Source organism: Mus caroli, unplaced genomic scaffold, assembly GCF_978045245.1.
Source record: "Mus caroli unplaced genomic scaffold, Mus_caroli_1 scaffold_1, whole genome shotgun sequence".
NCBI classification, from domain to species: Eukaryota; Metazoa; Chordata; class Mammalia; order Rodentia; family Muridae; genus Mus; species Mus caroli.
Window position 1 is genome coordinate 183,012,760 of NW_028227256.1, and position 25,883 is coordinate 183,038,642.

At 43.2% G+C, this 25,883-nt stretch overlaps 1 protein-coding gene and 1 long non-coding RNA gene across 3 annotated transcripts in view; one reads left to right on the forward strand and one right to left on the reverse strand.

Moving 5' to 3' along the window:
* Positions 1-1,124: 1,124 nt before the first annotated feature.
* LOC115030365 (uncharacterized) lies at positions 1,125-5,798 on the reverse strand. The gene is made up of 3 exons (XR_003835943.2): positions 5,685-5,798; positions 2,660-3,605; positions 1,125-1,577 (listed from the first exon to the last, which is right to left on the reverse strand). It is a non-coding gene; the product is annotated as an uncharacterized LOC115030365 (long non-coding RNA).
* Positions 5,799-5,905: 107 nt separating this feature from the next.
* The window catches only part of Rab3gap2 (RAB3 GTPase activating non-catalytic protein subunit 2), a 76,375-nt gene continuing 56,397 nt past the window's right edge, over positions 5,906-25,883 (forward strand). For both annotated transcript variants that reach the window (XM_021171092.3, XM_021171095.3), the window contains exons 1-2: positions 5,906-6,127; positions 23,008-23,072. In XM_021171092.3, the coding sequence (XP_021026751.1) occupies positions 6,016-6,127; positions 23,008-23,072 (177 nt within the window). In that variant the 5' untranslated portion in view covers positions 5,906-6,015. The remainder of the gene's footprint in view (positions 6,128-23,007; positions 23,073-25,883) is intronic.

Here is a 25,883-nt window from a genome sequence, read left to right on the forward strand (position 1 = left end):
AAGATGGGAAGTGGGTTTGTTCTCAAATGTAGGATTATAGCTACCTCAGTAACACAACGTTTATCTTGTTAAAGAGAAAGGTTTTAAAATAAGGGCAAGGGTGAATGGGTAGGTAGGTGGCTTGTCATCGGTTCCATAAATGTCAACTCTCCTTGCTTGAGAAGTCCCAAAGACACTGAAGGAATAAAGATAGGACCTAATGGTCTCACCCAACACTACCTGACAGTCAACCATGCTAATGCCTGCCTTTCTTTTTAAGAAGTATTTATTGGGCTGGTGAGATGGCTCAGTCAGTAAGAGCACCTGACTGCTCTTCTGAAGGTCCGGAGTTCAAATCCCAGCAACCACATGGTGGCTCACAACCATCCGTAACAAGATCTGGACACTCTTCTGGTGTGTCTGAGGACAGCTACAGTGTACTTACATATAATGAATAAATCTTTAAAAAAAAAGAAGTATTTATTTTTTATCTTATGTGTATGGATGTTTTGCCCACATCTGTGTTTGTGGACCACATGTGAGCACTGGGCATGGAGGCAGAAGAAGGCGCCAGAACTCCTGGAACTGGAGTTACAGATGCTCGAGAGCCACCGAGTGGGAACTGGGAACTGAACCCGGGTCCTCTGCAAGAGCAGCTGGAACCCTTATCTGCTGAGCATCTTTCCACTCACTTGTTTCTTCTTTTAAAAAACTTGTTTTATTTTTACATGTATGTATGTATTATGTATGTGTGTATTGTATGTGCATTTGCGTGTGCATATGCGTGTGTGTGTGTGTGTGTGTGCGTGTGTGGTGTGTGTGTGCGTGCGTGTGTGATGGTGCTTGAGAATACCAGAAGATGATGTCAGATCCCCCTGGAGCTAATGTTATGTTACAGGCAGAGGTGAGTGGCATCTGCACGCAGAAGAAAAGCAGATCATAGTATTTGTATTTTAAGGTTCTGGATAGGCAGGAATTAAACTGGCATCCCTCCTTCCCTCTCCCTCCCCCCCACCTCTTTTCCACTTTTCTATGAAATAAGCCTTGTAAAATACTCCTCAGTTCTCACTGGCCTTTATCCAAGGTGCCCAAGAATGCCAGTTTGTTTTCTGCTATTGTGATAAACACCATGACAAAAAAACAACTTGGGGAGAAAAGGGTTTATCTCATCTTACAGATTATAATCCACCACTGAGAGGAAGCCAAGGCAGGAACTTGGAGTGGAGGCAAAAGCTGCAGCAGAAACCATGGAGAAAGAATGTTTCCCGGTCTGCTTCCTCTGGCTTCCCCAGGTAAGTAACTTACATAGCCCGGTCCCACCTGCCTAGGCATGGTACTGCCCACAGTGGACTGGGCCCTACACCGATTAGCAACCAAGAAAATGCCCCACAGACACACCCACAAGCCAGTCCATCCGAGGCAATGTCTCAATTGCGATTCCTTCTTCCTGGATATGACAAGCTGACAACCAAGCTTGGCCACCACGGAGGATACCCGTCACACCCTGCTTCCTGTTAGGGTCATCCATGTACATCTGTTTTCAGGGATGGGATCTCCGCAGAGCGTGGTTGTCCTTCCCTCTGTGACCACTGTAGCACCTACAGGGTAATCAGCCACCCACAGATGTTAGCTGAGTCAAAAGCAGTCCTTGAACATCCTTGTTTCTACTCACTGTCCTCAGAGCTGTCCCTCAGCAAACCCGGGGGGGGGGGGTGAGGGGAGGCTTCTGCATCTCTCTTTTACCTTTGGTGTTTTGGATTAAAATGTCCCTGATAGTCTCCCCTATTTGAATACTTACTTCCCAGCAGGTCATGCTGTTTGAGGGAGGTGATAGGATAATTAGGAGTGGAGCCTAGCTGGAAGACGTATGTCACTGAGGGTGGGTTTTAAGGATTTATAGCCTCACCCTGCTTCTAGTGCACTCTCTGCTTCACATTTGTGGCGGAAGATGTGATCTCTCAGCAAAATGTACTTCTTAAGTTGCTTCTGGTTACGGTATTTTATCACAGCAACAGAAGAGTAAAGAATACAGTCAATTGTCCTCCTGTCCTCCGTGTCCTCTTCCTTGTGTTCACCTATCCTCCACCTGTCCTCCTCATGTCCTCCCCTATCCTCCCTGTGTCCTCCCCGTGCCCTCCTGTCCTCCTCCTGTCTTCCTCCTGCCCTCCCCGTGTCCTCCTTGTGTCTTCCTTGTGTCCTCCTCCTGTCCTTCTCGTGTCCTCCTCCTGTCCTCCTCCTGTCTTCCTCCTGTCCTCTCTGTGTCTTCCCCGGGTCCTCCTCCTGTCCTCCTCATGTCTTCCCCATGTCCTCCTCCTGTCCTCCCCCGGTCCTCCCTGTGTCCTCCCCCATCCTCCTCCTGTCCTCCCTGTGTCCTCCTCCTGTCCTCCCCCCATCCTCCCTGTGTCCTCCCCCGTCCTCCTTCTGTCTTCCCCCTGTCCTCCCTGTGTCCCTCCCCGTGTCCTCCTGTCCTCCCTGTCCTCCTCATGCCCTCCCCTTTCCACCTGTGCTTCTCTCTGGGGTAGCTCCCTTCCTGGTCTATTCTCAACACCTACACATTCCTGGGATTGGCCTGAGATCTCAGCCTCCCCCCCCCCACACACACACACAATTTTATAGATCAATAAAATTAGCTCTGTCCCTAGCTAGAGAGATGGATCAGTGATTAAAAGCACTTTCTTACCTTATGGAGGACCTGGGTTCAGTTCCCAGGACCCAGACAACCAGCTGAAACTTCTGTTCCCAAAGCTCTGACACCTTCTTCTGACCTCGCCAGTGCTGCATACATGTGAACTCAAACACATAAAATTAAAGAGAGACAGGGAGAAAAGAGGGCCCAGAGAGGTGGCATGTATTTATTGCCTCTGTTCATAAAGCTGACTGGTAACAGAACTGACTCAGACCCCAGAGCTCCCTACTCTAGGTCCGTAGCTTTGTGACTCACACTGCTTCAAATCCTGCAGCTCGGACCCTTTGTCCTTGGGCTGCCATTGAGGACTGGCGAAGGCCTGCTGTTAACCATTCCTGTACTAACTACCACCATTGGTGCTGTAACTCCTGGAGGCAGACACTGGAGAATTGTTAAGGTAGTCCCTGCCACCAGCCTGCCGTTATGTGAATCTTTCTTGTGGTTGCCGTTTGCCTCTCAATCCCAAACTTGTTCACATGGGGACATCTAAGAGCTACCCATTTCCCACAGTACACTTTCTTGACACTGCGCACTTAGTGGCATTCTCTGACACAGCCCCTCTCCCCCGCCACTCCACTTAAACCACTGCAGCAGAACTGCAAGCAGGGAAGAGCTCAGAGCCTGAGCCTGTTGTCGCTCCTGTGAACGGTATCTGAAGTCCCTCCAAACAGCCATGAATGAAGCTTTTCAACCCCGCTTGGAAGGAAGTCAGAGAACTTCACGTCTGAGGCTCAGCCAACGCGGAAATGAGATTCAATGAATGCCACAGAGAGATATATGAATGCCTCGGGACAGAACAAAAGCCAGCGGAACCAGCCAAGCGCAGCCACTTCCACTAACCGCATTTACCCGAAGACGAACGTCAGTGCTTCTCAAACCATGGCATTGTACTTTCCCACGAAGTGTCGAATCCTCTGTATTCATCGCTAAAGCTACAGACCTAGATTTAAATTTTATTTTAGTTTGGTACAGTTGCTGGATTTTAGGGAAAAATCTTATCAGATCTGGATTGTATCAGAACATGGACTGAGGGATGTTCTGAGGAAGCATTGCAGGCTTTCAAAAAGGAAGGTGTATTTATCTTTATCCTATGTGTATGAATGTTTTATCTTCATGTACGTATGCATACCACATACCTGTCTGTTCTCCAAAGAGCTCAGCACAGGGTGCAGGATCCCCTCCAACTGGATTTGTAGATGGTTGTGAGCCACAACAGGAGGCTGGAGAAACCTGAGTCCTCTGCATCCTGATTGCTAAGCCATCTCTCCAGCCTAACATCCTTTTAAAAGATGGCCCCTGAAAAGACTTCTATGCCAGGCAACTGCCTTTCCTACAGTTTGTGATTATAGAATTATAGGTCCCTGATACTTGAAATGGCCTTACAGTAAATCAAATCCAACACGTATCTTATAGGTGAGCCAATGTAATATCAAAATCATCTTATTTTGTAAAAGTTGGTCCAGTTTAGATGCAGGAATTAAAAGTAAGAACCAGGGCAGTTACCATTTGTGTCGTGGTTGGGCCTAAGTGTTCAACAGACCTGACAGAAGCCAAAGCTCCGTGCCCCATCTATTAGTCTCAAAATTATTCCTGTAATATTCTCTAATAAAAACTGGATTGCACATCACTTTCCTTTAGGACATAGTGCCTACAGGCTTTAGTATAAACACTGAAATAAATAATATCCGTTTTGCCTTTTTTTTTTTTTTAAAGTTTTTTTATATGTGAGTATGCTGTCTTCAGATACACCAGAAGAGGGCATCAGATCACACTATAGATGGTTGTGAGCCACTATGTGGTTGCTGGAAATTGAACTCAGAACCTCTGGGAGGGCAGCCACTAAGTCATCTCTTCAGCCCATCTTTTTTGCTTTTACACATCTTAGAAAGTAAGCTAAATGGGCTTCAAGAGCTTCATCAGAGACAGAGCAATTCTTTTTCATTTACAAAATTAGGATAACACATTCTTTTGAAGTCAGCCATGGTACAGTACACACATATAATCCCAGTGCTTGGACATTGAGGGAAATTGAAAGTTTGAGGCTAACCTGGACTACATGGCTAGACCTTATCTCAAACAATCAAAGAAACAAGACTCCTTGAAGATATTTATGACAGTCTAACTGGGCAAGATATGGAAATGTACTTTCAAATCCAAGTGAAAGACTCAGGTTGGTCTTTATGTATATATACTTCACTACATATGTATCAAGGACTCAACTGGGTGCCAGATCCCATGCTAGAGACCAGGTATTTAAGGGGTTAAACGGATCCCCAGTCCTCTAGAAGTCTATAGGGATGGTGCTTTCCTTAAACAAAACCCAAAGGAAAAGTATAGGGTCAGCCTCCCCAGCTCTGTTCTGCAGTGCTGTTTTGTTCTTCTTTCCCGCCTATCATTCTCTCAGTTTTAGGTAGTTGAGTAAGTAATTGCTTCACTTGGCCTGTATTAGTCACTAGCTTTTTAGTTCCGTGGGAATGTGTCCCTTTCTGTTCTGAAGCTCTGTGCCTAGAGTGTGGCTGGCACGGAAAACACTAACAAATACTTGTTGGGCGGTTAGATGAACAAACGGATGAAAAGGCAAACGGACGATTACAGAGCACCATTCAATACTGCGCTGGTGCTGTTACTACATCGGGCTTTCACAGAACCGTGGCAACTTATAGATAGGAGTATTTATTTAATACGAGCCCTTAAGGAGCTGCTTTGTTACTTGAGACACTTGTAGCCCAGGATAGTGGCTTCAACAGCCAGAAATCCACCTGCCTCAGACTGAGGTAGGAAGGATTACAGGCATAGGCGCCGCAGACTCTTTTGGGAGTTGGGGTATAGGTGCTGAGGATAGCCTTCCCCATTCAAAAAAATAATAAAAATTTAAAAAAAAATTACGAAGTTCTCAGGCACCTGCCCACACTCAGCTTAAACCGCCTGATCTGCGAACGATCTAGGTCGTGTCCGTAGAAGCACACCAACAAGATTGTTTGGGTGACTCAATAGCCCCCGCAAAGTTCAATTAGATCACCTTTGGAGGAAGGCCAGAATGACGGGACAAGCTCGCTCAAGGAAGAACGCGGCCAGGCTCCACGTCTAACTCTCCCCCACAAGACCGCGAGTCACGTGTCAGAGGCTGCGCCCTCCCTCGGCTCCCGCTCGGCCCGCGCACGCGCAGCTTCGGGGCGGCCTGCGCATGCGTAGCACCCTCCCCTCGCGAGGAGTGCTGACAGCTTCCGGTCTGGCGTCCCCGCCCCCCCGAGTGGCTGAAGCTTTCGGGGCTCCGTGCTGTCAGCCGTCCGGTGGAGTGGCCCGGGCGTGGCTAGGGACCACGAGCCCCGCGAGGCGGGGTCCCTGCAGCCATGGCCTGCTCCATCGTCCAGTTCTGCTCCTTCCAGGACCTACAGTCCGCGCGCGACTTCCTATTCCCTCAGCTGCGGGAGGAGACCCCCGGCGCCCTGAGGAAGGACCCGAGTAAGTGTCCCGGCGACCGGGACGCGGCTGCAAGCCTCCCTTCCCTTGGCGTCCCGTCTCTCTCAGCCTTCTGCGTCTCCCGTCCTGTCGCCTGTCTGTCACCGCTCCCCACCCCCTCCTTCCCAGTTCCAGCTTCACGTCTTCTCCCTATGCACACCACCTGCTCAGAGATAGCATCCTCCGTCCCAGTCCCTGCCTAATGTCAGCCCTCCACCCAGTGCTTGTTCCAACTCCCATCCTTCTCCATTTCTGGCACTGTATGTAGCCTTTGCTCTGCCCCTTCCAGAGGTGCTTAGCATCCCCACCCTCTTCCATCTCTTTTCTGTCCTTCAGATTTACGGAATAAATGGCCGATTGGCAAGTGAAGGGCTTTTAAGGTGGTGAGTAAACTGCCAAGTAAGAAAAGTAACCTCTTAGGAAGTGAGGAGAATCCAGGGTAGGAACTAAAATTACAGCCACATGGTCGAGAAAAGTTAATTGGCGTCTATTGAGGTGAGAACAGCGCCTGTTATTACCATCAAACAACGTTAACAAGCTCTACTTCATGAGTATAAATCCCAAAGCTGCTTACTAAATGCTGCGTATCACCTGAGGGTTTATTATATGCTCCTTTGTTTCTCCTTCTGAAAGAAGGTATCTTACTCTGCTTTCTTTATTTTTAATATGAAAACTATTTTGCTCTGTACACCCAGTAGTTAAAAAAAACAAAAAACAAACAAAAAAACCCCCCAAAACCCTCTCCTTTTCAATATTTAGAAGTTATCACAGGGCATTAGGAAGATTCTGCTTCCTAGTAGGGTCTGTCTGAAAAATAATGTTTGAAAATATCAAATTAGGGAGGAATTAGGAATGAATAGTTTGTACCAGTCATTGCTGCTCCTTACCACTTAAGTTTGGTAGTTTCTGTCTGGTAGCACTGATTCACTGGTAATGTCACATGTGAGTGAGGGTGCTCTAACATGATAGATGACTTGACAGGCGCATGTGTTGAGAGAGAAAGAAGGCCATATCTGAAATGCTCGTGGAGATGTCCAACACTTGGTATGGCATCTGGAGTCAAGGTGTTAATTAGTTAATTAAGTGTGAAGTGTGGTTTCAGTCTATAGAATGCTAACTATTGTGTTGTGGACTCGCTACTGAAGAAAGAACCTTAGGAAGAGACTAAAGTTGGGGAGTCTTGTAAAGGTTCTTGGGAAGATGGGAGAGAGGGACACCAGGTGACAGAAAATGTTTCAGAAGCTGAAGGAGAGAATCTGATCCTGGTGAGGGGTGGTCAGCAGTTTGGGAAATGTGGCAGAGGTCAGATAGGACTAAGAAAGTGCCCAGTGGTTTGGGGACGATGACAGCCACTGGGACCCTAGTGCCATTTCAGTGGCACAGTGGCCAGAAGTGTGGGTGTAGGGCGTTGGGGGAATTGGAAAGCGGAAAGTGAGGAAGGTTGTGTAGGACAACAGACGTGGGGTGAGAAACGGGATGTAGAGAAGAAGGGCGCTCTTAGCTTCTTCTAATTAGATTTCAACAATAGTCCTGGTAAGCTTCAAGGTGTGTGTGTGTGTATTCTCACATTCTCCTTATAATCCATAGTGGGGTTTTTGTTTTTGGTTTTTTTTTTTTAATTATACTTAAGCTTAAACATCAATCATTCTGGGCCAGTGAGAAGGCTCAGCAGGTAATAGCTTACTTCTAACCCTGACTACCTGGGTTTAATCCGAAGTACCCACATGATGGAAGGAGGGTACTGACTCCTGCTAGCTCCCCTCATCCCTACACATATACTGTGACACAGACGTGTGTTGTGCTACACACACACACATACACACACCCTAAATGTTTTTAAAAACTAAAATCCCTGCGTGGGTTCTAAGACCTTTCCTTTGCTGCCTCCCTGCCCATTGGTTTTGAGACGGAGCCTGGGACTTAGTATGAGCCCAGGCTGTCCTCGATCCTCCTCTCTTGTCCAGCCTCCTGAAGGCTGGAGTGCAGGTTCAACCACGCTTACCTGTGCTTGAGTCCTCTGCACTTGCTGTTGACTGTGCCTGGGACGTTCTTTGCAGATTTCTGCGTGCCAGTCACATCTTTGAGTGTCAGCTTAAATGTCAGCCCCTCACAGCAGCCTTTTCTGACCACCCACTAACCCCCTGCTCCAGCTTCTTCTTCTCAAACATAGCATCGTGTTTTGTCACTATCTGTGCTGTCCATGTGGTGCCTCGGGACTTAGTATGACTTTTGAGGCCTTCAAATATGGCCATGCAGCTGAGAAACCACAGTTTTAATTCAACTTAAAGCCAGATGTGGATTATGGCTGTAATAGTTTTCTTGGTACAGGGATAGATGGTAAAAATCAGAACTATATAGATTAAGGGCATAAAGTGAACTTGTCTTTGACCAACCATACAGGACTTGTCTAAGGACATGCAGTGAAGCCAGCTGGGAATGCAATCACCTTGCACATAAGTGAACTTGGACTCTGTCTATAGGCTATTAGACTTTTAAATTGGAGTCTTCGGTTTGTACATATCGGCATTATTATGGCTGAAATCCACTCATTTGGAAAATAAACAACTAGCAACCCCCTCTCAGAAATTATATCTAACTTGCATTAAATGCAGCATTAGTTTACAGATAAAAGTTGACAGCATAACTTGCTCTACAGATCGATAGCTTACTAGGCTTTCTTAGAATGACTCTGGCCATGGAGCCATCTTTACAAAGCGTCCAGATCTGCATCACGAAAGCGTCGCCTTAAACTGTTGTTACAGTGAAAATTGTATAAAGTGAAAGTGAAGCTGGGAGCTCCAGGTGTGTTCCAGAGGCAGAGAGCACATGCAGCAAGGCCCTGGGTTCAAGTCTCAGTACCAACTGAAAGCAAAGTCAAGGTAGCAGAGCCAGTAAGTAGGACCTGATAGACAGCTGATGTCCGGTGGCTTTTCTGTTCTTTGCTGTTTTAAGTGGTTATTTACTGGGAAGCAACATTCCTGCAGGCATTTTAAATTTAAATTTTCTATCAGGTACAGTATTAATTTGTTTACATAATTCATGTCAAGAGGATATGTAAAACAAAAGATCTAGTTACTTGTGAATTGTGGAGGCTTATCACTTGACTTAATACTTTAATAACTTTCAGTGTGTATACCAGCTATAGAAAGCAGCTGCTACCTGGACACCAAAACCTACAGACTATAACTCAAATGGATTTTTGTTATTTTGCATCATGAATTATAAGACTATAGTTTGTAGCTTTAAAAAATATCTTGAACTCGGACACTGAGAGATGGCTAAAGGTTAAGAGCACTTATTGCTCTTCCAGATGTCCCAGGTGTGAGTCCCAGTATCCACACGATGGCTCACAACCACCTATACAACTCCAGATCCAGGGGATCCAACACCCTCTTCTGGCCGTTGGGGACATAGGCACACAAGTGGTATGCATTCATACAAGCAGACAAACCATAAAATATAAATAAAAATATAAGTAAATAATGAATGAAATATCTTGAACTCTGGTTTCCCAGGTGTACTGACTGATTTTATGTCAGCTTGACACAAGCTACAGTCATCATAGAGGAAGGAGCTCCCACAAGATCCAGCTGTAAGGCATTTTCTGAATTAGGGATCAATGTGGGAGGCCCAGCCCATTGTGGGTGGTGCCATCTCTGGGCTGATGGTCCTGGGTTCTATAAGAAAGCAGATTGAGCAAGCCATGGTGAGTAAACCAGCAAGCCACACACCTTCATGGCCTCTGCATCAGCACCTGCCTCTAGGTTCCTTCCCTGTTTGAGTTCTCGTTCTGGCTTCCTTCAAAAATGGACTATGATGTGAACGTGTAAGCCAGATAAACCTTTTCCTCCCCAGCTTGCTTTTGGTCCTAGTGCTTCATTGCAGCAATAGAGACCATAACTAAGACCCCAGTGTCCGCAATTAACAGTGACTGTTCACAGTAGTTAGAAAGCAGACACCTATTCCAGACAGGAGATCTGGCTTCCCTACTGTGTAGTCCTCAGGGGTGAGTGTGAGCCCAGTCACACAGTGGTACAGTTTCCAGTGAGGCTGCTCTCGCACCTAGTGTCTGAAGTGGAAAAATAGTAAGTAAACGTGTACACACAGTGTATAGGCAAAAGAAAAAGCAAATAATGCAGGTACGCAGAGACAAATGTGTCAGAATATTTGACATACAAGCAGACAAACCATAAAATATAAATAAAAATATACTAGCATGATCTGAGTACTGCAGTGTGGCTCTTAGTTTAGCTAATAGTTGTTTCCTGTTGGCTCGCTTTTAGAAAAGAGAAGGAAGCATCCGGTAACTGCCGGAGCCACCAGAACTAATGACAAGGTGACTTTTTACTATAACCTTTAATGGGTTTACTTTGCATCATAGGATATAACAAAGCATATTGAATATCAGTTTTTTATACACAGTAAATATTATTTTATGTCTGTAGAGAGAAGGAGGCCGGCCATTAGTAAAAATGCCAACAGCTACCAAATGTTCTTAAAAGAGGAAGAAGTTACAGAGAAGTTCTTATTAAAAGGAAATGGACACTTGCGTGTTCTTTAGCCTCTTCATTTGGTTAATAATATATTGAACACCTCCTGTGAATTAAGCCCGACGGGAGGGCGAGCAGGCAAGCCTGCTGAGTATTCGGGCTACCACTGAGTCACTCTGCAAGTTCTCTTTACATTAAAACAACAACAAGATAGTATCTTGTTAAATTGTCCAGGTGGGACTTGAACTCATTCTGTAGGCCAGGCAGGCCTTGTACTGCTGATGCCACAGGCTTGACTCACCAGACTTGGGAGTTGGAGACCAGCCTGGGGAATGTATTAATTGCCTAGGTGACAGAACAGTCAAAGAGAAAGAGTGACAGAGAGACATAAGAAACAGACTGAATCCAAATGGCTAAAACAAAGTTTTGAAACAGCAAAAAGACTCAGTAGTTCAGGATTTCAAAACATACTACAAGGCTACAGTAACCAAAACAGTGTGGTGTTGTCAGTCAGAGAGACAATATTAAAAGTCCTAGGTGCCTGCCATCCCTACATTCCTTTAGCAGAAAGGAAGTCAGAAGTGTCTTTTCATCACAGATCATTTCCCTCTGTACACCTCACATATAAATTCCCCAAAAGAGAGAATATTGTCAGCTTAAGAAAATAGATGTAATGGACCCCACTACAAAAGTGTTGTGCTCATAAAAAGAGAAAGAGCTATAAGAGTATGTTCTGGCGGGAGTGGGGGGGAGGGGGGCTCAGTGGGCCCATGCCAAGGCAGCCCTTTCCCCTGAGGGACCAGACCCACACTGGTATGGTATAGAATAGAATTTATTTAGGGCATGGGGAAGGGAGTTAAGAGGGTAGCAGAGGTGGAGAAAGGCAGAGAGGAGAGAAGTAGGGGCCGGCCATGGCCATGTGGAGAAGGGGAGGGGAAGGAACAGGAACAAGGGGTCAAGAGGTAAAAGAGGGGCAAGAGCATAAGAGAAGGGGCCAAGCAGCCCCTTTTATAGGGCCAGGCCTCCCTGGCTATTGCCAGGTAACTATGGGGAGGAGCATTCCTGGCTGCTGCCAGGACCTGTAGGGGTGGAGTTTAGAGGGATACCAAGTGTAAGCCTATCCAAACCTGCTGTGAAAGCTGGCTACTCATGCCCCACCCTGCAGGTTATAAAGCCTCAGGACTCTGCTACACCGTGTGGTAGCTTCTAGCCACATGCAGTTACATTTAACTTGAAATCGATCAGAATCAAGCAATTCAGTTCCTGAGTCACGCTGGAAAGCGCTTAGTCTCCAGCTGGAGCCCCTGGCTGATGAGTAGTGCAGATGCACAACACTGCCTTCTGCCTTCGCTGTAAAAGCTGCGTGGAGAGTGCTGCCTTAGTGAGAATCTGCCCAGCCCCCTGTGCTCAGCAGCCATTCAGCACACACGCAGAAGCTGCCTGGGAATTCCCTTGTTAAGTTACATGTTACCTGATTTTATATAACACACATCTGTTCCCTCCTTTGGCCTACTTAGCCATGGTGGTGTTTTTCTAAACCTCTGTAAAGCTCTATGACACTTTCTGACTGCCCAGTACTCGAACCAAGACCCCACCAGATTTCCCATCAATGAATATTAAGGTTGCTTTTCGTATTCTTGCTGTGCGAATAATGCTCCAAGCAGCCTTGCTCATCTTGGTCACATTTGCCAAATCATTCTTAAATCGGTGTTCAGATTCACTCTGGTGACGGTAAACAGAGCACCTATGAATACACATACTAGTTAGAGATTGTCATTACTGTGTGTGTGCATGGACACACATCCTGTGGTGTGTGTAGGTCAGGAGACAACTGTGGAGTTGATGTTTCCTTCCATCTCTATGAGAGTTCTGGGAATTAAATTTTCATTGGATTTTTAAGCTTTTTTTTTTTTTTTTTTTTTTTTTTTTATATTTGAGGTTGAACCCAGGGCCTTAACTTGCTTAGACAACTGTTCTACCTACTGAGCAACAATCCCAGCCCATTATAATTTTAAAATTTAAGATACATATGTTTTACTGATACATAGTGAAGCATGAATTCATTACAGCACAGTATTTCAGTCCATGTATGAATGTGTCATGATCAGATTGGGATGATCAGCATGCAGATTATCTCAGTGGTCACAATTTCTTCCAGTTGGAAACAGTTAACATCCTCTCTGCTTGCAACTTTGAAATATACAGCTAGCAATGTCACCTGTTGTTACTGTACTGTGCCATAGAACACCAGTCACTCCTTCTGTCTATTCACACCTCCTCTGTATAACCCATCGCCACCGTGCCAGCCATCTCTCAGCCCCTGCCCCTGTCCCTGTTCTCACACCTTTACCAACTCTGCCAGCCACTCTACTAACCTCTCTGTTTTTATGAAGTAAATGTTGCTGTCATTTATTTGTTTTGAGATAGGGACTGGTTGTTTGGCCCAAGCTGGCCTAGAGCTTACTATGTAGCCCAGGTTGCCTTTAAATTCAACAAGATCTGTCTCAGCCTCCCACAAGCTGAGATTATAGACACAAACCACTATGGCTACTTAAACTTTCACCTTCCATATGTGAGTGAAAATACACAGTATTTGTATTTCTGGACTTGACTTAATTCATTTGACATTATGTCCTTTCTTTTTGATCCGCGTTGCTGCAAATGAGAGCTCATTTTTAATGGTCAAATAGTATTCCATTATGCACATGTATTCTGCATTTTCTTCACTGATCCATCCATAGATCTCCAGGCTTAATTCTATATCTTGGCTGTTTTGACCAGGACAACAATCAACACAGGAGTGCATCTCTTCAACCTGTCGATTTTCTTGGTTCTGTATCCAGTCGTGTAATACAGACTTCTACCAGTTTTGTTTCTAGAGTTATAAAGAATTCTGTGCTGTTTTCTCTGGTAGCTGTACTAACTTGTAGTGACTTAATGTATATTGGCAACACGGGTGTTTCTCCATATCTTTGCAGGTCTTCCATTCTTGCTGCTGCAGTTTTCCATACACTTCTGGGCATTTTGTCTGTGTCGTTTGCCCAGTTTTAATTGGATCAAAGTTGTTATTTTCCTATTGAGTTGCTTGAGTTCTGTACTATTCTAGGTCAGCACCGTTCTGTCATTTCCTGGCTATTATCCCTTGGATTGGTTTTTAGTTTTGTTGTTATTTTTTTATCCTACCCCCTAATATCTACCTATAGCCATGCTATGTTTTATAGTAGCTTCATAGTTTCAGCTCTTACACACATGCCTGATTTTTTGTTTGTTTGTTTGTTTGTTTGTATAGAATAGAGTTTATTTAGGGCATGGAAAGGGGCATTGGGAAGGGAGGAGAGGCAGAGGAAGAGAGGGGACAGAGAAGGACAGAGAGGGAGAGAAAGAAGAGAAAAGGAGAGGTCTGCCAGGAGGGGGGAGCGGAAGGGGAGAGAGGGAGAAGGGTGAGGGAGAGAAGAGAGTCAGAGAAAGAGAAGGGGTAGAGAGCGCCTAATTTATTTTTTATTTGATTTTTATATATGGCTGTTGTATAGGGCTGTTTTACAAAAGCTCATAATTGACTATGCTTATATTTTGAACATATTAATATTAGATTGCCATTTGTCTTTAGCTTTCTTAATAGGAAAGAGTTTGAGATTTTTTTTTTTATTTTATTTTTCTGTTCTTTGAGAACATCTTTGTATTCAATCTATTTTAATCACACTCACCTTCCAACCTTTGAGCTTCCCCCAGATCTCCCCATTTCCCTCCTCCAACTGTTCTATTTTTTTTTTCTTTATAACCCACTGAGTCCACTTAGAGCTGCCCATATGCACATGGGTTAGGGCCACCCACTGCACCATGGGAAACTGTAGGAGCTGTGCTCTGAAGGAAACTCACTCTTCCTTCCTCAGCAGCCACCATCTGCCTGTCGCTCTCTCTAGGGTGAGGCCCTGTGCCTCTATCTCACCTGTGCTGGAATGCTGATTGGCTTGATCTCACGAAGGCCTTGTGTAGGCAGCTACAGTTGCTGCTTGCTTTTATTTTGAACTTTCCTCTGTTTCATTGACATATTTATTGATTGTTATCTATTTTAATGCCATAGATTGTCTCTGCCAAGTTACTCATCTCTCAAGAATGTGACAGGAATGGTCTTACACGTTTTTCTCCCAATTGAGCTTTAAATTTTAATACTTTTTAAAAGCCAAATCTAGCTGAGCAGTGGTGGCGCACACCTTTAATTTCAGCACTTGGGAGGCAGAGGCAGGCCTCCGAGTTTGAGGCCAGCCTGGTCTACAGAGAGAGTTCCAGGACAGCCAGGGCTACATAGAGAAACCCTGTCTCAAAAACAAAAAAAAACCTAAAAACCAAAACAAAACAAAAAAACAACAACCAAAAAAGCCAAATCCATATTGTGATTTTGATGAAATTCTATTCATTTGGAGAGGGTTGGCATTTCCTATGACTAGATAATGTCCTTTCATGTTAAACTTATTGAGTGTAACAGGCAGAGAATATCTATATTAAAGACACATAGTGTGAGATATAATATATGACTTACATGTAAAATGACTATTACAATCAACTTAGCACATTTGTCACCTCATATCCTGTCTTTGGAAGACGAGGAGGGCAGAACACTTTTTTTCTTTACCTTTAGCAATTTCAGGTGGACAGTATAGTACATACCTAAGCTATCTGTTGTTTTGATTTTAGAAATGCTAACTATGAAGCAAAACACAAGAATAAACAGGCATCTTTATATCTCTCTTTACTGTGCATCTGAACTGTTACAGGTGCTCAAGTGATATTGTTTTCTTTATGTGCACTTGAAAGAAATCCCCCATAACTACAAGATTCGGTTAATATTCCAAGGATTCATTTTTAACTATAAAAAATGATTTCCACAAGGAAAGTAGTTGAGTATTAGAAAAGGTTAAGGAAGGAAGATATAGAACCGGAGTCTCTAGACTACGCAGAGATTAGTTTCAGTCATTTTTACCCCCTTGTCACATTTCACACTGGCGAGTGTTCCTCAGTCTTGGTCGGCGGGGCTCCCTCTTCTGTGCCATGCATGTGCCTCTGCACATAAGAATTTTATAGACCACCAGAAAACTCTTAGGACTGATAAATACTGAGCAAAGGGAGCAAGGCACAACATTATTGTTTTAAAAATAGCTTTCCTTTATACAAACATACTGAGAAAAGTTAAGAAACAGCCCTATTCACCATAGTCTCAAAACCAAACCAACAAGGTTGTTAACCTGTGACGTGAACGACCTCTATGGGGAACCTGAAAGTACTGAAGAGAGAAGCTAAGGAAGACACTGGTAAGTGAAAAGCCCTCCATGCTCGTGGATTGTTAAAGTGACCATCTTAACAAAGAACTTGCAGCTTCATTGTAGCCCTGATCACAACTCCAGCACCATTCTTTGCAGAAATAGAAAACTCAAATCATAATTCACATGAAAGCACAAAGCACCCTGGCTAGCTGAAGCATCCCTAAATAAAAGAATAAGAATGGAGGAGCCGAGGAGCCACCATACTGGATTCAAAGTTACCACAGGATATAACAATGGAGGAGTCACCATACTGGATTCAAAGTTACCACAGGATATAACAATGGAGGAGTCACCATACTGGATTCAAAGCTACCACAGGATATAACAATGGAGGAGCCACCATACTGGATTCAAAGTTACCACAGGATATAACAATGGAGGAGCCACCATACTAGATTCAAAGTTACCACAGGATATAACAATGGAGGAGTCACCATACTGGATTCAAAGTTACCACAGGATATAACAATGGAGGAGTCACCATACTGGATTCAAAGCTACCACAGGATATAACAATGGAGGAGCCACCATACTGGATTCAAAGCTACCACAGGGTCACAGTAATGAAAGCAGCATTGTGTTGACACAGAGAAAAACACAGATCAAATCAATGAGAGTGGTCTGAGCAGCTTTCAGATACCTTAGTTTTGACAAAGATGCCAAAAACACACTGGAGAAGAGACTACATTTTCATCATGTGATGTTAGGAAAACTTAGTGCCTACATGTAGAAGAACAAAACTAGATCCTTAACTACCACCACAGACAACATCAACTCAAATGGATCATCAACCTCACCTAAGACCAAAAACTCTGAAACATTTAGGAGAAAATGTAGAGAGTACTCTGTAAGATAAGTGCAGAGCAAAGACTTTCTAAAAAGGACTCTGGTTGTCCAGGAAACAAGGCTAATATTTGGCGAATAGGACCCCATGAAGTTAATATTTTCTATTCAATAAAAGTATCTGAAACTGCCAATAAACAGGCAGCTTACAGAGCAGGAAACCCTTAGCTGCACATCTCACAGAGGATTAGCATCTAGAATATACCGAGATCTCAGAAAACCAACCATGTGAAACCAGGCAGAATCCACCTGAACAGAGGCCTCAAGAGAAGCACTATAAGTGGCCAAGAAACAGGGTTTTTTTTTTAAGTGTTCATTATCATTAGCCATCAGGGAAATTAAAATTTAGCTTACTTTGATATTTCGACTTACTACAATCAGAATGGCTATTATCAAGACGACAACTGTTTGTGAGGGGGAGGAGAAAGAGGGACCCATATTCACTGTTGGTGGCAGTGGGCCTAAACTGGCGCAGCCACTATGGAGTCAGTGTGAAGGGTTCTCAGAAAACTAACACTAGAACTCTCCCATGACCTGACTATACCGACGCTGGGCTTTAGTGAAAGGGCTGTGTACCAGGACCAGAAAGACAAGTATCACATGCCCTCCTCTCATGTGGATCCTAGATTTGGATTTTTAGATTTCTGTATTTAAGATGGAGTGATACCTAGAGAGGCCAGGAAGCAAGGAAGAAGTCAAGAGAGATGCAGGGACCCCTTTCGAGGGAGACAGTAAAATATGTTTGAAAGCAAAGAGAATACTAGGGATAGAAAGGGTTAAACAGAATTAATGGTAAGTTCTTTTAATATATAAGATGTATTATTTGACTTTAGTGCTGACCCATTTAAAAACCAAAGTAAACAGAAAGCACAATAGTCTTTATGTGTGACTACCTCTTGCATGATCACCTGGAAAGAGCTCTGTAGAAAGGCATGTAGTTAACATGACAAGCTAGGCAAAGATCGAGTGAGGTTTGCAGGTTGGAGACTGCAGCAGTGAGGTGGGTGCAGCTGTTAGCTTCATCCTGCTAGAGAGAAAGGTGGGGCAGCAAGGGGTTAATTAAATTGCCCAAGCTCTACAGCTCTCCTGGGTAAAATTTATTATCTACCCCAGGTGCCCTAGTACTGCACCATTACTTACTCCAGACTTGCCTGTCCTTAGCTCCGTAGTTACTGGCCACATGTGCTAGTGAGCATTTGGAATGTGGCTCGTACAAGCAAGACGCGCTCAAAGTGCAGGCTGCACTGGGTTATAAGACTTAGTATGGGAAGTCCTACTATTTCATTTATATATTAGAATGATAACATCTGGTTATATTATATTTAAATATAGTATTAAATTTAGTCCTTTTAAGTGCAATTACTAGTTAATTTAAAATTACATTTGTGGCTGCTGTTGACCCTGCCTGACAGTGAGTGGGCAGTGATTGATGGCAGGGAGGAGAAGATGGTATCAGGCCGTTTGATCTATGTTGACATTAGTGTTCCTAAGACCTGTGATCCCTGGGCCATCAGGCAGATATGTGGAACTGAGTGTGTGTGGGAGAGTCAAGGCCTGGAGCCCTGGACCCATGCAGACTGCTCAAACACTCCTGGAGAAAGGGGTGGTCTCCAAGCCACCAGTCATCCTTACTTTTTAGTTTCTTTCTCATTCTTTTGTTGTTTCTCCCTCCCTCTCCCCAGAGGGAAACTGGCAGGAAGTCTGTAATTCTGGGGTTTTGAAGGCAAACAATGTAATGTGATTGCTATTTTATTTTTTTTCTGATCAGTTTTGTTGTGTTGTGCTTTAATAAAAGGAGAGACACATGCATCGGTGATAGTGTCGCTTACTTTTGGATATTGAGTGGCTACTGATTATTTAAGGGATAAAAATCCAGTTACAATCACCCTATAAAGTGTCCTGTGGCCATTGGTGTTACCGAGTTCCATACAGCTCATGATGCAAACTGGGAGCCACCAGTGGCCGTGCGGTGTGGTGGTTTTCGGATCACTCTGCTGCTCCCAGATCACCTCAGAAGTTGCCACTCAAGGCCTCATTCTACCACACACCTGCATTTGAATTCAGACCAGGGCTTAGGACTTTTGAATTATTTTAAGACTACAGAAGATACAGATCTAGTCACTTGTCTAAGAGCCAGTTGCCGTAGAATAAATATTTCTAGCTTTTCTTTGTAGTAATAGATAACACATTAAACAGATTAATCTTTTTTTTCCTCGTGATTACATGAACTTTCTAGACCTCAGGTTTTACAGAAATGTTCCCTATATAAAATTAAATAGTTTATAATTTAATATTAAGCACATGCTATGCTTACCTATAACCTTGATCAATGGTTAATCAGTAAGGAAAAGCATTATAATATGGATGGTATTCTTTTTAAAGCATGGGTCTTGGGGGTTGCTCTGGCCCCCACACTTGCTCAGTGAACGTGTTAACTCACCTAGCTGTCTGTTGATAGTCTGATGATGCTGAGAAAATATTCCCATGACAGTAGGAGCTCGCTAGATTATTTTTCTTTTCCTTCCATTGAAAGTGACTTTCTAGTCAGGCATTGAAGAGTGGGTAAGCCTTCATTGACACAGATTTCTTAATATATTTCTCAGGGCCGTTCTCTTTGGCTTGCTTTAAATTGTAACATGAAGAGATATTGGATCTCTGTAGGGGCAGGAAATCTAAACAACTGCTGTCTTCCGCTTGACTGTATGAGTCATTTGTGAATTGAGTCAGGTTCTTTTTATAACGCTATAAAGGAAATATAAAATCCCTTTTATAGTGTTGTACACGCAGCAGAGATTATGCTCTCCAGCTGAGCTCTTTGGAGGCTGGCTTTCTTCTGTATCTGGAAGCTAGCACGGAAAAGATGCTGCTTTTTGAATGAATGAATGAATGAATTAGTGAGTGAGTGGCTTCTTGGAGAGCTTTTATTCTGCAAGGTTGTTTTGATGTTCTGGTAATTTGATAGCAATTTTAAATGTGAACCGTGGACTTTAATTTCTCATTTAAAGACAATGCGTTTTCTGAAACTGTTTTGTTGTCTTGTGATTTTTGGTTTTTCAAGACCAGATTTCTCTGTGTGGCCTTGGCTGTCCTAGAACTAACTCTGTAGATCAGGCTGGCCACAAACTCAGCAATCTGCCTGCCTTTGTCTCCCACCTGCTGGGGTTAAAGGCGTGTGCCACCATTGCCTGACTTCTAAAAGGATTAGGTTGACTAAGTTGTCAGAATCAACCCACAATGAGATTGTTTGTTTTGGTGATGTAGTAAGATAAATGAAGACAGTGTTTAATGGATGATATGGCCAAAGAACCAAATTTAGTTATCCAAAACAGTGTGAAGATATTGTTCATTGTATAGGATTGGCTGGCCTTCAACTCTGTAGATCAGGTTGGCCTCCAACTCACAGAAGAGTACTGGTGTTTAAAGGTTTGTGTCACCACTCCTGGGAAATTGTTCAAGTTTTAAAAACCTCTCTTAAGGGCTGAGTATCAAGGAGATATTTCTGTTTAAAAAAATAATTTAAAACAAACAAACAAGCAAACAAACAACCCAACCAAACAAAAAATAAATATGGGCCAGTGCACTTGCTCAGTTGGTAGAGTGCTTGCTTAGTGTGCATGGAGACCTGGGTGTGACTCACACAACTGCAAAACCCTGGTGTGGCGGTGCACACCTGTAGTTCTAACACTCATTAGGTGAAGGAGGCAGGAGGATCAGAAATTTAAGGCTCATCCTTGACTCTGTAGCAAGTCTAAACTAGCCTTGTATACATGAGACTCTGTCTCAGAGAAAGAGAGACAGACTCTGTTACCATTTGGCCTTCTCCATAAGCCAAATGTTTCCCTTGTCTTTGTCCATCTAGGGATCCAATGCCTTCTTCTGGTCCCATGGGCACTCACACACATGTGCACTCACACCTCACACATACAAATGAATAAAAATAAAAAGGAAGAATGATGTGATTACTCACAGGGTGTGTGCATACCTGTGAAGTGTCTCTCTTGTCCCGGGTATGGAGCAGTCACATCACTTACTGTTCTTCTCTCTCCGGCCTAAGGCAGATTCTTTAAGAGCAGGGAATGCGTGTGCACTTTCCTTAAGTCCTACTACAAGGTCGGGTACGTGGTAGTTAACAGAGCGATTGTTAATTGACTTAATTGACTTGTATCTGGAAATCTGTAGGCCATGTGATTTTAATCAAAGGGTGATGCTATTTTAGGACGTAATATATGCCTAGCAGTGAAATTTGGATTTTAGGAAGTAATTATTTGGCATTTAAGTGCTGAAGATTAGACTGTTGTTAGTACAAACTAATTGAGCAGTGATTCCAAGTACCAGACTGTAACACTTGGAAATCATGTCTACCTCCTTTGTTTTGGCAGTCTTTAAAGCTAAGTGTGTGAGTGAATGTTCTCATTACTTCTTTCTCTGTAAATCTTTAAGAGCCTCTTCATCTTCCATGCTACTTTCTCTCAGGGTTTGAAAGCTGATTGCTTAAATATATTCCATTTCTACTTCATAGTTGTTATATTTGATGGCTAAATCATGATGGCTACCAGTGAGAACTTAGGCATCAGATACAGAACCCCGTGGGATGCTGCTAAGTCCTTCTGCGGTCCCACAGTTCTCAGAGGTACTATTCAAGAAAACTAAAGCTTACAGATGAGGCAATTTGCTTCCTTAGAGGTAGGAAGTGCTGCATCTGGGATTTGAACAAGCACTAGGTACTTCATAATGCATTTCATAAATAAAAAATTGATAAAATTCAAGTGAAACATCTGCAGTGTGAGTCTCAGTCCTGAGTCTTCCTGGAGATCCATTGGTTTTAACTTTAATTTGGGATGATAGAGTATCTCATTTTTGTCTCTGATTGCTTGAGAATGGTAATTCTAATCCTCTGAGTAAGTTCTGAGCAAATTATATAAAATCAGCACGATCCATCCAAGGGACGGTGCTTTCCAAACCTTCCTGAGGTTTTTAATTTCTTGTTGCTTATATTAGTGAATATGTTTTAATCTAAGGAGACTATCCCAAGTGTAAGAAATAAGAATATCAAAAAAGGGTGGGATAGGGGACTTGTCTTGTTTTAGAACTTAGGTTCTCCACAAATACCTTGTCCTATCAAGATACAACATACAGTCGGGCAGTGGTGGTGCACACCTTAAATCCCAGCACTCTGGGAGGCAGAGGCAGGTGGATCTCTTGAGTTCGAGGCCAGCCTGGTCTGCAGAATGAGTTCCAGGACAGCCAGGGCTACACAGGAAAAACTCGTTTCAAAAAAAAAAACAAAAACAAACAAACAAAAAAGATAAAGAAGAAAGGAAAAACAAAAGCCAGGCGTGGTGGCGCACGCCTTTAATCCCAGCACTCGGGAGGCAGAGGCAGGTGGATTTCTGAGTTCGAGGCCAGCCTGGTCTACAAAGTGAGTTCCAGGACAGCCAGGGCTACACAGAGAAACCCTGTCTCAAAAAAACCAAAAAAAAAAAAAGAAAAAAAAAAGAAAGGAAAAACAATTCACTTTGAAGCTATCAGTATGAAATTTTATGTGTTTGTTACTGTGTATTTATTTATCTTAAGTAACAAGTATTTGTTAAAATTTGTGCGTGTATAGTTTTTTGTTTTTGTTTTTGAGACAGAGCCTAGGGTAGCCTAGGATGTCCTCAAACTTGGCTCTGTAGTCAAGGCTGGCCTTGAATTTCTGAGCTTCTGATCCTTCTGCCTCTACCGCCCAAGACCTATAATTATAGGCATGTGTCACCATGCCCAGATTAATTTTTAAACTCACCTTTACATTTGATTAAACGTGAATCTACTCAGTGTCCAGATTTTAAGTAACTCGCACACAGTTTTGCTAGGCAGAGACTTGGAAATTGAGTAGGATCTATGCTTCTTGCTTCATACTGTATATGACCAAACCCTGAGGTGACAGTTTACACAGTCACGCTCTTCCTTAGCATTGACATGTACAGAGATGGCTTCTGCCAGATACAGTGGCAAGCATCCGTGATCCCAGGAGGAGAGGCAAGGGATCTCTGAGTTCAAGGCCAGCCTGGCCTATGTAACAAGTGTCAGAACAGCCAGAGTTACACAGTGAGACTGCCTCAAAAACAACAAAATCAAACAAACAAAAAATTTCTTTCTGTTGTATTTAGAGAAAAAAATTTAAAAATATGTTAAACCTTTTAATTTTAATTTCCTGTTCTCTCTCTCTCTCTCTCTCTCTCTCTCTCTCCAGGTAAAACATCAAACTGGGAAGATGATAGTTGGGGAGCATGGGAAGAAACAGAGCCCCAAGAACCTGTGAGTCTTTATAACAGCATGTTTTGTTTGTATTTTTGTGTGTGGATGGGGTATGTGTGGAGGTCAGAGGAGTCAGTTCTCTCCTCCTTCCATCTTTAGTGGGTTCCAGGCGTCGAACTCAGGTTGTCAGGCTTACATAATAAGGCCTTTACCCACGGAGCCATCTCGCTGGTTCTCTGCATGGTTTTTGAGAGTGACATTTCCTTTTGGAACGATAGTGACACATTTGCATATCAGGTTGACATTTAGAAAAAAAATCTGTCACAAACATTTTTATGTTTACTTAGTAGTAACTAACTAGATATTTGCTTTAAGGATCTCAGTGACTTGACAAATAGTTGGGCACTGTAGTCTAAGCTACAACAAAAGACTAGACTTTATGATTCATGATGAACGTGTCATTGGCTGTGGTCCTGGAGGGCCACATCAAATCCAAGGACTTAGTATCTGACAGTGCTCTTCTTGATACGTCATAACATGGCAGAAGATGGATGAGGGATAAAGAAAAGGGGAGGAAAAGTGTGTGTGTGTGTGTAAAAGAAACCAAAACTCACCTGTCCTCATAGCATACCTGCTCCTGTTATAGCAATCCCATCCCCTGAGAGCAGCATTCATTTGCTCACTTTGTGACGTCACTTCTCATTGGTCCTCAGCTCCTTATTTTATGTTAGGGTTTAGGTGTCTAACATGGCCCTGGGGATTCAGTGGATCCACAGCACCGGGCAATGGAGAATGTTGCTTGCTTGGGATGGTTTATCCCTCAGCTATTGTAGATGCTTTCACCTGCTCACTCAGGGAGTGTTTGTTGTGCCTGTCATATCATTTCAGGCCCTTTTAGGCAGTGAGAATATAGCAGTGGCCAAAGCAGACCAAGTCCCTGGATATCTTAGTATGCCTTCGTCTGTGAGTCATGGAAGATCTAACATAAACTGCTCTAAGCAACAGGAAACTTCACATAGTAGGAAATCCAAACCTAGGAGAGCTCCTACGTTATTTGGTCAAGTGGTCAAGCTTTATGTGTCATCAGGCTTTTTGTGTCTATCTATCTGTCTGTCTGACTTGTTTCTGTCATGGGCAGTGTGGCAGTATTGTTGTGACCAGAGGGAGAGGAGTACTTGGCCCTTCGCTTGCTCTTCTGGGGAAGTAGCTTTACTTAAAAGCCATTTACAATCCTGCCACATCATTTCTTGGCCATTTGACATCCAGAAATAGCTTGCTTCTGAAATCATTGACTTTTGTGTGTGGAGAGACCTTCTCTTCCATTCTATGATTTGGGTACTTCCTCATTTCATACCATGTTTGTGGTGTTTTTATTCTTTTCCTCTTTTCCCTTGGTTAGTCTACTTTCTTTTAGCTTTTTGTTCAAGCATAGCAGCTAGTTTCAAAACTTGAGTTTCAATAACTTCATTATTTTTTCCTGTTTCATTGTCTTTAGTTATGTCTTTGTTTTCTAGATTCTTAAGATAGCATTATAGATAATTTATTTTAAATGTATTTTTCTTGTAATATAAATCTATATGTTGTTCTGTGCTCCCACAGGTTTTGTTGTGTGTTTTCAATTTCATTTAGTTCAAAATGTTTTCTGATTTCTTTTGGCTTCTTTTTTATCTGTGAGCTAGAAGTATGTTCCTTAGTTTGCAGATGCAGTAGTCTTCCCTTAAGGGTGAGGGGGACTCTTCATGAGACCCCAGTAGGTGCCCGGAGCCTCTAGGAGAGCTACAGATCCTATATGTACTACTTATCTCATGTGTACATGTGCATACCTTTGAGAAATTTAATTTATAAGTTAGATGCAGTAAGATATTCACAATAATCAGTAATGAGGTTGAAACATTTTAACAATATGCTATAATAAAATTGCCAGCAGCATCACCTTTGCATTTGGGGGTCATTATTAAATAGAATAAGTTATCTGCTCTATGATATGCAGGCTGTTGCCTCAATAAACAAAATGACTACTAAGAGACTGATGGTGAGTGCAATGTGCTGGACAGAGGCAGAGTTCACAGCTTCAGGACCCAGGGCCGGTGGAGTGGGACAGTGTGAAATCTCACTGCACATGGTTTAGAACCCGTGGTGGCCCACTCCTGGCATTTTCCAGTTAGTTTAGACCATGACTGGCTTCAGATGACTCGGTCACAGAAGGAGAACTGCAGATAAGGAAAACTGTTATCGGGAATTCGCCAGATTTCTTTCTGCTGAGTACTGATTTTACCCTGTTATCAGAGGGCTGTTATGTACTTCCAAACTGTTGAAATCTATAGAGCCCATTTTATAGATTAATATATGGTCTGTTCTAAAAGATGTTCATCTCTGGGAAGAATTCTGTTGTTGATCGGGAAGGGTTCTCTATATTTCAGTTGGGCCGGTCTGTTCATGTCTTCTCTGTTCTTCCTGATTTCTGTTCTTTGCATCAGAAAGTGGAAATTTCCGTGTTTTGTGGAGCTGCCTCTTCCTTTGAGCTTTGCCAGAGTTGTGTCAGGACTGAGCAGTTCTCCTGTAGAGCCAGTGTCTCCCTGTATGCTTGTCGTACTTCTCCACAGCTCCTGCTCGGAAGTGTGCAGTGTCCCTGCTGATGTGTAGTATGTCTGTCCTGTCTGCACCTCACACAGGCTGTTCCTCCACGGCATGCCTCTTTCCAAGCCTTTCCATCTTAGCTGACTTAGGGTTTTGAAGCTAATTTGTGTTTTTAATAGATAGCTGGATTTTGCATTTTTAGTCAGCCTGATACATAAGGCTTTCGTTAAATAATTTCATTTTATGATTTTGTGATTGTTGTAGTTAAATTTCCATCTGCAATTTGGCTATTTA